The sequence below is a fragment of the Taudactylus pleione genome, unplaced genomic scaffold (genome assembly GCF_031769625.1).
Source record: "Taudactylus pleione unplaced genomic scaffold, aTauple2 ptg000393l, whole genome shotgun sequence".
Lineage (NCBI taxonomy): Eukaryota > Metazoa > Chordata > Amphibia > Anura > Myobatrachidae > Taudactylus > Taudactylus pleione.
Window position 1 is genome coordinate 913,470 of NW_028284794.1, and position 12,229 is coordinate 925,698.

The window sequence follows — 12,229 nt, forward strand, 5'->3', positions numbered from 1 at the left end:
TTTAATTAAGACTTGTCCCATTCGTCCCAGAAATGCCTCCTCCTAACTTATCACATTGAGGTTAAGTTAGGAGTTGCCATTGATTCACCTAGGAAGTCAGATTCCACCATCCAGGCTTAAATAAAACTTCCACAGGGTCCTAAAGTCATTCTAGCTCTTCTAGATTCTGGAGCGGCAGGAAATTTTATGACTACAGACTTCATTCATAAATATCGGATTCCTGTCGAAGCACTATCCTGAGTCCTCACTTTGACTGCCATCGATGGTAGTCGAATTAATAGTGGAACCATCACTCATCACATCAAGCAACTTAAACTTACCATCGGGATTCTCCACTCTGAGGAATTGCCCTTCCTAGTGATTCCCAAAGCCTCTCATTCTCTAGTTCTTGGATTACCCTGGCTACAGAGACATTCTCCACAAATTGACAACCGGACCCCTGCAGCATGATACTGCCCCATGGGGGGGGGTGCCAGGGGAATGGCGGGGCGGCAGAAGGCCGTAACTGTACTGGGCACAGGGCAAGATGGCCGCCAACGGGTGCCAACGATGACACCGCACCCGCTGGGGCATCATGGGGGTGAGGAGGGAGTGGAGCCGGGTCCCCTGAAGCAAGATGCTGTGCTATAGGGGAACACCCAGTGGGGCAGATGGCAGAAGGCCATTTACAGTGCTAGGAGAGGGGGCAAGAGGTCTGCCCGTGGGTGCCGGAAATGATGCCATGCCCGCGGATGTGGAAATGGTGGGTAGGTGTGGGAGTGATCGGTGACCAAGCGGGTGGCAGGGACCGCTCGCCCGTGTAAGGAAAGAATGTGAGGAGCTGGAGGCGGGGGGCATGGCCAAGACAAAACGGAGGTGAGGCTCCGGCTTGGGGTACAATTGTTGGGGTGGTGGGCGTGGGGGGCAGTTGAGTACATGAAAACTCACACATGGTGAGAACCAATCATCCAAATAAAACCCCTCAACTACTCTACCAAGCAACAGTTGACCAAAATTCTACCTTCCTTTTCAGGTTGCAACTAATCTTCTGTTTATACTACTGTGTCACCCTGCAGGTGGAGAGAAAGACTCATAGATCCCTTCTGTCTTTGTTTCTATGTACCTTTCTGAAGAAAGGACTAGCTCATAGCTCCCTTCTGTCTATATCACTGTGTCACCCTGCAGGGGGAGGGACAGGCTCATAGCTCCCTTCTGTCTATATCACTGTGTCACCCTGCAGGGGGAGGGACAGGCTCATAGCTCCCTTCAGTTTGTGTCACTGAGTCACCCTGCAGGGGGACGGACAGACTCATAGTTCCCTTCTGTCTGTGTCACTGTGTCACCCTGCAGGTTGAAGGGATAGACTCATAGCTCCCTTCTATCTGTGTCACTGTGTCACCCTGTAGGGGGAGGGACAGACTCATATCTCCCTTCTGTCTTTGTCACTGTGTCGCCATGCAGGTTGAAGGGACAGGCTCATATCTCCCTTCTGTCTGTGTCACTGTGTCACCCTGCAGGTTGAAGGGACAGGCTTATAGCTCCCTTCTGTCTGTGTCACTGTGTCACCCTGCAGGTTGAAGGGACAGGCTCATAGCTCCCTTCTGTCTATATCACTGTGTCACCCTGCAGGGGGAGGGACAGACTCATAGCTCCCTTCTGTCTGTGTCACTGTGTCACCCTGCAGGGGGATGGACAGGCTCATAGCTCCCTTCTGTCTATATCACTGTGTCACCCTGCAGGGGGAGGGACAGGCTCATAGCTCCCTTCTGTCTATATCACTGTGTCACCCTGCAGGGGGAGGGACAGGCTCATAGCTCCCTTCTGTCTATATCACTGTGTCACCCTGCAGGGGGAGGGACAGGCTCATAGCTCCCTTCAGTTTGTGTCACTGAGTCACCCTGCAGGGGGACGGACAGACTCATAGTTCCCTTCTGTCTGTGTCACTGTGTCACCCTGCAGGTTGAAGGGATAGACTCATAGCTCCCTTCTATCTGTGTCACTGTGTCACCCTGTAGGGGGAGGGACAGACTCATATCTCCCTTCTGTCTTTGTCACTGTGTCGCCATGCAGGTTGAAGGGACAGGCTCATATCTCCCTTCTGTCTGTGTCACTGTGTCACCCTGCAGGTTGAAGGGACAGGCTTATAGCTCCCTTCTGTCTGTGTCACTGTGTCACCCTGCAGGTTGAAGGGACAGGCTCATAGCTCCCTTCTGTCTATATCACTGTGTCACCCTGCAGGGGGAGGGACAGACTCATAGCTCCCTTCTGTCTGTGTCACTGTGTCACCCTGCAGGGGGATGGACAGGCTCATAGCTCCCTTCTGTCTATATCACTGTGTCACCCTGCAGGGGGAGGGACAGGCTCATAGCTCCCTTCTGTCTATATCACTGTGTCACCCTGCAGGGGGAGGGACAGGCTCATAGCTCCCTTCTGTCTATATCACTGTGTCACCCTGCAGGGGGAGGGACAGGCTCATAGCTCCCTTCAGTTTGTGTCACTGAGTCACCCTGCAGGGGGACGGACAGACTCATAGTTCCCTTCTGTCTGTGTCACTGTGTCACCCTGCAGGTTGAAGGGATAGACTCATAGCTCCCTTCTATTTGTGTCACTGTGTCACCCTGTAGGGGGAGGGACAGACTCATATCTCCCTTCTGTCTTTGTCACTGTGTCGCCATGCAGGTTGAAGGGACAGGCTCATATCTCCCTTCTGTCTGTGTCACTGTGTCACCCTGCAGGTTGAAGGGACAGGCTCATAGCTCCCTTCTGTCTGTGTCACTGTGTCACCCTGCAGGGGGAGGGACAGACTCATAGCTCCCTTCTGTCTGTGTCACTGTGTCACTCTGCAGGGGGATGGACAGGCTCATAGCTCCCTTCTGTCTATATCACTGTGTCACCCTGCAGGGGGAGGGACAGGCTCATAGCTCCCTTCTGTCTATATCACTGTGTCACCCTGCAGGGGGAGGGACAGGCTCATAGCTCCCTTCAGTTTGTCACTGAGTCACCCTGCAGGTTGAAGGGATAGACTCATATCTCCCTTCTGTCTTTGTCACTGTGTCACCCTGCAGGTTGAAGGGACAGGCTCATAGCTCCCTTCTGTCTGTGTCACTGTGTCACCCTGCAGGGGGAGGGACAGACTCATAGCTCCCTTCTGTCTATATCACTGTGTCACCCTGCAGGGGGAGGGACAGGCTCATAGCTCCCTTCTGTCTATATCACTGTGTCACCCTGCAGGGGGAGGGACAGGCTCATAGCTCCCTTCTGTCTATATCACTGTGTCACCCTGCAGGGGGAGGGACAGGCTCATAGCTCCCTTCTGTCTGTGTCACTGTGTCACCCTGCAGGGGGAGGGACAGGCTCATAGCTCCCTTCTGTCTGTGTCACTGTGTCCTCTCCATTCTCCATAGATGAGTCCTATGTAGAACAGCCGGATGTTGTTCCTGCTACAGTGGGAGAAGATGTAACTATACCATGTTATGTCTACAAAAAACCTGTTAATGATATAAGAGAAGTCACCTGGAGGATGGGAACAAGTGTCCTGTGCTATTATAATTCTATAATTAATAAATGGAAGGAGGAGAATAAGGGAGAGAAGATTGGACGATGGTCATTAGTGAATTTCCCTGAAGACCTCTCATTACATATAAGAAATGTGACATCGTCTAACAGTAACCGGTACTGCTGTGAGGTGAGGACAAGGCTAGGAAGTCCTGTCCCTGGATCTGCACGTGGCACAGATTTAGTAGTTGCAGGTAACAGTCTTGAATTCTGGTAAATTTCCTAAAATGCATGTTTTCCTTAAGTACTGTCAGTAGATATATATACTAGAGCATGGGGTATATTAACTAAAGGTTGATTTTAATTGTGTTTAATTGATTTAAAATTGAAGAAAATAAATTAACATTGCTGTTGTGTTTCTGGGGCTAAATCACAAATTTACTAACATACTTTTTTTTATTTGATTTTTAAGTACTAGTTAATAAGTGATTTAGCCCAAGACATACAAAGTATATTTTCCATTGATTTTAAATCAACAAAAAAATTACTTTATTAATTTTACCTCTTATAAAGCTAAATAATAATAGAAAAAGAGTAACAGATTAGGCTGGTTGTATAGAAATAAACAGCACCATAACAGGGCTGGCTTGTGTCCTGTGTGGGCCATGCACCCCTGAGCAGATGATGTCATGAGATCATGCAGATGGGGCGGGGCCACCAGTACTGGTAAGAAAAGCACTGCTTGGATCTTCCTTCGGATGCTCCAGGGGGCTGTACAGACTGCATTATGCATGTCTGGAGTATCCAAAGAATGTAATGGGCAGAACTGCAGAAGCAATTCCTTCTGCAAAGTGTCATTCCAGGCATCATGCTAGTCACATGGTTCAGTGATGGTGTCGCCCATAGGGCTCTGCACTCTGGGCTGGCAAAATTTTGCCTGGGGGGCATGCTCATGGCACTGGCCCATGAGTGGCAGCCATAATTATTAACTATCTAGGTGGTACTCCCTGTAATACCATCCACAGATATGTCAACAGAATGAAAAACTAAATGCTTGATTCTTGGAATGAAGCATTTGTTCAATGCAACACTATGGGGTCTATCCTATAAAGTACATAGGGTGCGAGTTGCTGTTGCAATGGTGTTAAAACACTGGCAACGGACCGGCACCTCGCACCCTTAGCAGCCCACTCAGAGCCTGAATTTGCTGAATTTTGCTTGGAGCCCTATGGAGCTGCAAGCAAAATTCAGCAAATCTGGGCTGCTGTAAAGTGCGACCATTGCCATGATGACTTGCACCAGCGAGATCATTGCACCTAATAGGATTGACCCCTATACCTCCCAACATTATTATCCCGGCTATTTACTAAATGTAATTCGCGTAGACAGCGGTAGTGATAACCGTTGTCCCAGAGAGATACTTCCCCATCATATCGGAGGAGTCTTTGACATTTTGCTGCAAGAGGATGGGCCTAATAACACTCAGTCCCACCCTCACCTACAACCTGTAGCTCCTGCATAGTAAGTGTGTGTGTAATGTGTATTATATACATGCATGTTATATATACTGTTCAGAATATATATATATATACTTTGATAGAAGCACTGGAGCAGTGTTGAATGGTTTCTATGTCTGTCCCAGGTTCCTGTCCTATATGTTTTAAAACCCCCAGAAGAAGTCTGTTTGGAAAAACAGACTAGAAATGTCGGCTTTAGTGAAAAGCCAGAATGTTTCCTTACGGCTCCTCTTCTTCTTGATGTGTAGGAAGCAGAGTTGGGGACACAGGAGGAGTAGGCTGGGACAGGAGGAGGAGTTCTGGGTAATAGGCATAAGAGGATAGCCAGGGTCAGGAGTATTAGGCTGGAACAGGAGGAGGAGGGGGGTGCTGGGTAGTAAAGAAGAGCCAGAGTCAGGAGCAGTAGGCTGGGACAGGAGGTGGAGGGGTGCTGGGTATTAGAGGAGAGCCAGGGACAGGAGTAATAGGCTGGCATAGCAGGAGGGGTGCTGGCTACTAGAGGAGAGATGGCAACAGGAGGAGCCAATAACAGGAGTAGTAGGCTGGCATAGGAGGAGGAGGGGTGCTGGGTATTGGAGGAGAGCCAGGTTTACGAGGAGCCAGGGATAGGAGTAGTAGGCAGGCATAGGAGGTGGAGGGGTGCTGGGTATTGGAGGAGAGCTAGGGTCACGATGGAGCCAGGGATAGGAGTAGTTGGCAGGCATAGGAGGTGGAGGGGTGCTGGGTATTGGAGGAGAGCCAGGGTCACGAAGGAGCCAGGGATAGGAGTAGTAGGCAGGCATAGGAGGTGGAGGGGTGCTGGGTATTGGAGGAGAGCCAGGGTCACGAGGAGCCAGGGATAGGAGTAGTAGGCCGGCATAGGAGGTGGAGAGGTGCTGGGTATTGGAGGAGAGCCAGGGTCATGAGGAGCCAGGGATAGGAGTAGTAGGGAGGCATAGGAGGTGGAGGGGTGCTGGGTAATGGAGGAGAGCCAGGGTCACGAGGAGCCAGGGATAGGAGTATTAGGCAGGCACAGGAGGTGGAGGGGTGCTGGGTATTGGAGGAGAGCCAGGGTCACGAGGTGCCAGGGATAGGAGTAGTAGGCAGGCATAGGAGGTGGAGGGGTGCTGGGTATTGGAGGAGAGCCAGGGTCACGAGGAGCCAGGGAGAGGAGGGAAAGAGCTGTAATCAGGACAAGAGTAGTAAGCTGTGACAGGATACATGAATCCAGGTACCACCCATTTAATCAGGTGGGCCATAGAAACCTGAAGGAGATGTTACCTATTCGTGGGAGGCGTGGCCACGCCCCCTGGAAAAAAAAACTTTTTGGCCCTGAAAAAATCTAGGGGGGGTTGGGGTGAGCGTGCAGTCATCGTGATCACTCCCCACCCCCACAGACAGAAGAGAGGACTTCTGCTTAGTAGAAGAGAGCAGTCTCCCAGTGCATGCTGATAGGCAGGGCCGTAGCTAGGGTAGTGCGGCCGGTGCCATCACACAGGGCACCACAGGTCAGGGGGCGCTGTTTGGGCCTGTTAGATTTCTGTTTATTATCATTCTTGCTTGTAGCTTCCTCTTATTTCATCCCCAGCATCTCCTGGCCTCCCCTATCTCTTCCCTGGCCCTTCCCCATGAGGCCATGGCCCTTTTTTGGGTGCACTATATCCATTTGAAAAATGAGGGGGGCGCCAATGCTCTTTCTGGCATAGGGCACCAAAAAGTCTAGTTACAGCTCTGCTGATAGGTACTAGGAAGGAGGGGGTAGCAGTGTCAGCCCCTACAGCCCCCCTCTCAGTGCCCCTGTGGCTGAGCATTAGAGACAGTGGCTCAGTGAGGGGACTGCTGGGGTCAGGCACACTGCATGAGCCAGCCGCTTGCCTTTAGACAGCAGGCAGGGGAGGAGAGACTCAGACTAGAGCTGGCACATAAAGTGGGTGGAGCCATGCATCTGCACTATTCCTAAGCACTGCAAAGCGCAGCCCATTCTGCAGGGACCACTGGCAAGCCCAGAGTGCTGAAAATATGACCGGCCCGGGGGGCATCTGTCACCCTGCCCCCCGGCCCAGCCCTGCTCTGCTGTCACTCATTCGAGTGAGCATTCTAAGGTAAACATGTGACCGCTTCCCGATCGCAGTGACTGGTTTGCGCATGCACACTGCGTCTTTTACTCATGCTCATATAGCAAAAATCAGCCAGTTACGTGCGAACGCAGCATAGCGAGCCGGTCTGAATCCGTCCCTCTGTGCAATGGCACTGCTCACACACACCCCTAGTTACAGCCATGTAAGTAAATGTTAATGTAAAAATTAATAGTGGTTCATAGAGAATATGTGAAGTCATATGTGCAGTATTTTTTTCTCTATTTTTATGATTTTTCAACTACTAAGACTAGTAATGAGCAATATGATCATTTTCAGGGTTTTCCATTCAGATCTGGATCACTATGGAAGTTATTCACAGTTATGGGCCTACGTATTAATTTGATCAGTCCTGAAAATCATGTGGAAATGGCAGTTTCTGCATGATTTCAGTATCATAATTATTAAATAAATCTATTACTGAAGATATCAGAGGTATCGATGTCAGCGAGGCAGTCATAGTCAGCCAATCACAGTTCATTAGATACAGTGACTTGGTTGGAACGCCACCACTCTATCCGGATTTACCCATCTTGGAACAAGCTGATGGAGGCTGGCAAAAAAGTCTTCATGGGCACATTTACACTTGCAGTCTGATCGGTGCATGCACAGCATACTTACATACTCTCCCAAAATGTGTGAGAGACCTCCAATTATTTAGAAGACCCGGAGAAGAGTGGGTGGATCTCCCACAACCTGCCCACTTCCTAGTGAGATAATATTGTGTCCATGAAGAGTGAGCGGGGCTAAATGACACAAAGAGCCCATCCCTGCCCCCAAAGTGTCCAGCTGCATCTCCTCTAGAGGCTTCTCCTGGAGAGGAGAAAACTAGAGTAGGGCAGAATGATGCACAGGGCCACCATCAGTTGGTATGGGGGGGTTACAACAATTAGGCACAGACAAGGAGGGCATGCTGCTCCCAGGAGCATTGACACAGAGGAACTGGAGAAAGGGGGATAAAGTACATTCCCAGGCCCCTATATTTCACAGGCTCCCCTATCTCAGTGGGGTTCTTTCTCAGCTGACACCCTTGGGAGCAGACTATTGCCTCTCATGTACTCTACATAAGTACTTGGAGATTGATATGGTACTATATATTTTGTCAAAATTCATTATGTCAACATCCCAAATGTCAACATGAGATTGTTAACATGGTGCGCCTAAAGACTAACCTAAACCCTCCCCCTATTGCCTTACCCTAACCTCCACTCCTGAAAACTAACTCTTACCCTCTCCCTAGTGCCTTACCCTAACATCTACTCCCATAGCCTAACCCTAACCCACCCCACAGTGCCTAATCCTAATCTCTGCTGTTGGTCTATGCATAATGTTGACATCCCACATGAATAAATACAATTATGTGGAGCAAGTATTTGAAATAGTACCAAATAAAGATATTTAATTGGATTTTAATAAATCATTACAAGAATATTACAAAATAAGATATAGTGAAATGCATATATATATATATATATATATATAACTATACAGTATATATATATATGTTATACACTGTATAGTTAATGGCAGACACCAATGATACTGTGAGAACACAAATAGTATATTGTAGAGACTTGTTAAAGTTTCTTGGGCGAGACTCCATCCAAGTTCCTCTTCATAAAAATGTCCAAAAAAGTGTAATAGTCACACCTTCCCTGTGGTGACCTTTTAGCATACAGCTCACTGTGGTGACCACCTACAGTAGCATAAAGTTCCCCATTGTGAGCCCTGAGCACACAACTAACCATAGAGATGACTTAGTATACAGCTCACTGTGGTAACCTTTAGCATACACATACATCTCCCTATGTTGATCTCTTATCATACAGCCCTACATGGTGGCCACTTAGCAATCAATTAGTATATATCTCAACATGGTGACCCTTCAGCATAAAACTCCCAAAATTGACCCCTTAGCATACAGAATCTTAAAATGATCCCTTAGATTAAAACACTCTTGAGATGACCTCTTACCGCACAGCTCCCTATGGTGACCACTTATCATATAATTTACAGATTCCACAGTGATCACTTAGCATGCATCACTCTGTGTTAACTACTTAGCATATAACTCTCCATGGGGATCCATTAACATCCAAATCCCACAGTGATTCCTTAGCCTATAGCTCCCTATGGTGACCCCTTAGCCTACAGCTCCCTATGGTGACCCCTTAGCCTACAGCTCCCTATGGTGACCACTTAGCATGCAGCTCTCTGTGTGACCATTAGATACAGTTGGTCATACACCTACTTACTGTATGGTGACTGCTTAGCATACAGCATCCAGAGGAAACCCCTTAGCATACAACTGCTAAATGGTGACCATTAGCATACAGCTCCCTGTGGTGACTCCTTAGCATACTTTTCCCCATGGTGACCAGTTACAGAAGCAAACAGCTCCCTGTTATGTCCCCATAGCATACAGATCACATTAGTGATCCCTTAGCATATAACTTCTATTATTATCCCTTAGCATAGCTCCGTGTGGTGACCACTAAGTATACAGCTCCCTGTGGTGACCACTAAGCATACAGCTCCCTGTGGTGACCACTAAGCATACAGCTCCCTGTGGTGACCCTTTAGCCTACGACCCGCTCGCTAGATGCGTACGCTCACACCCAGCGTATGCAAATTTGGCTAAGTGACGACGCGGCAGGCGATCGCACGGCAAGGCATAAGCATGCCCACTATGTCTTGGTGTGCGATCGCTCTCTGTATGTAGATGCCCACCAGCCTATCGTAAGACACCCACTTGCACACGTCATCTCCAGGAAGTGTATGCAACCATCGGTACATCAGTTACCATTGGATGTGATCGCAGCGCTTGAGGTTGACTATACCCTGCGCAAGCAATGCGATCACTTCAGTGTGAAATACAACCAGGTGACGTGACTACAGTGTACTATGATGCTGCCTGTTTATTATGCTCGCCTCTGAAACGGCATTGAGATGCTCAGGCACACTTGCTTTCGCATGTACACTCCCCCGTTTCTAGCTTCCAGCCCCTGTCAGCACCCACAAATGGCTTCTCATGTCACTCACTCTGCTGGGCAGAGAGCGAACGCTTCCCGATCTCTTGCAGTGGTTCACGCATGCGCACTGCGATGCGTATGCATGCATAGAAAGGGTCAATCGGCCAGCTATGAGCGAACTAGGGGTGTGCACCGGCCACTTTACGTGTTTTGGTTTTGGATCTGGATCTTTCTTCGTATTTTGGATCTGGATTGGTTTTGCCAAAACCACCCTTCCATGTTTTGGGTTCTGGGTTCTGGGTTTTGGATCTGTATTTTTTTGAAAAAAAAAAGCATAAAAACAGCTAAAATCACAGAATTTGTGGGTTTTTCTGCTCCTATGCTATTATTAACCTCAATAACCTTAATTTCCAGTCTATTCTGAACACCTCACACCTCACAATAGTGTTTTTATGTCCAAAAGGTTGCACCGAGGTAGCTCGATAACTATGCTAAGAGATACGAGTGGGCGGCACAAACACGTGGCCCATCTAGGAGTGACACTGCAGTGGCAGACAGGATGGCAGTTTGAAAAACTAGGCCCCAAACAGTACATAATGCAAAGAAAAAAAAGAGGTGCAAGATGTAATTGTCCTTGGGCCCACCCACCCTTATATTGTATAAACTGGACATGCACACTTTAACAAACCAATCATTTCAGTGCCAGGGTCTGCCACATGACTGTGGCTGAAATGATTGGTTCGTTTGGGCCCCCACAAAACAAGCTGGCAATTAATCTGTCCCTGCACAAACTGGCTCTACGGAGGCAAGATGTCGTCCTCATCCTCCTCATCCACCAATTCCTCACCCTCTTCAGTGTTGTGTACATCCTCATCCTCACAGAGTATTAATTCGTCCCCGCTGGAATCCACCACCACAGGTCCCTCTGTACGTTCTGGAGGCTGGTCTCCCTGGAAGAGTTGATAATTCATCATCTTCTCCACATTTTGTGGAAGCAACCTCCTACGCCTTTCGCTGACAAGGTTCCCGGCTGCACTAAACACTCTTTCGGAGTACACACTGGAGGGGGGCAACTCAGGTAACATAGAGCCAGTTTGTACAGGGGCCTCCAAATTGCCTCTTTTTCCTGCCAGTACAGGTACGGACTGTCTGACATGCCTACTTGGATGCCGTCACCGATGTAATCCTCCACCATTCTGTCAATGTTGACAGTATCATATGCATTGACAGTAGACATGTCAGAAATTGTTGCCAGGTCCTTCAGTCCGGACCAGATGTCCAAACTTGGTCCTGCCTGCCCTGCATCACTGCCAGTGGGTTGCTTAGGATACATAAGTTTTTTCCTGGCAGCCCCAGTTGCAAGAGAGAAAATGAAGAAGGAGCTGTTGACGTGTCACGTTCCGCTTCAGCTGACAGTGTTTTCACCAGCAGGTCTTTGCACCTCTGCACGCTTGTGTCGGCCAGAAAGAGAGACACCACATAGGCTTTAAACCTAGGATTGAGCACGGTGGCCAAAATGTAGTGGTCTGATTTCAACAGACTGACCACCCTGGAATCCTGGCAAAGCGAATGAAGGGCTTCATCCACAAGTCCCACATGCCGAGCAGAATCGCTCCGTCTTAGCTCCTCCTTTATTTTCTCCAGCTGCTTCTGCAAAAGCCTGATGAGGGGAATGACCTGACTCAAGCTGGCAGTGTCTGAACTGACTTCACGTGTGGCAAGTTCGAAAGGCTGGAGAACCTTGCACAACACGGAAATCATTCTCCACTGCGCTTGAGTCAGGTGCATACCCCCTCCTTTGCCTATGTCATAGGTGGATGTATAGGCTTGAATGGCCTTTTGCTGCTCCTCCATCCTCTGAAGCATATAGAGGGTTGAGTTCCACTGCGTCACAACCTCTTGCTTCAGGTGATGGTGGGGCAGGTTCAAGAGTGTTTGCTGACGCTCCAGTCTTAGGCACGCAGTCGCTGAATGGCGAAAGTGTCCAGAAATTTTTTTGGCCCACCCAAAGCATCTCCTGCACGCCCCTGTCGCTTTTCAGAACATTCTGCACCACCAAGTTTATTGTGTGAGCAAAACATGGGACTTGCTGGAATTTGCCCAGATGTAATGCCCGCACAATATTGGTGGCATTGTCAGATATCACAAATCC

General features: G+C 48.8%; 1 protein-coding gene across 1 annotated transcript in view; it reads left to right on the plus strand.

Moving 5' to 3' along the window:
• Positions 1-12,229, plus strand: part of LOC148506832 (uncharacterized) — an 84,025-nt gene that overhangs the window by 48,372 nt on the left and 23,424 nt on the right. Inside the window, exons 4-5 of the mRNA XM_088446081.1 lie at positions 3,384-3,728; positions 11,487-11,508. Coding sequence (XP_088302207.1) covers positions 3,384-3,728; positions 11,487-11,508 — 367 coding nt within the window. The remainder of the gene's footprint in view (positions 1-3,383; positions 3,729-11,486; positions 11,509-12,229) is intronic.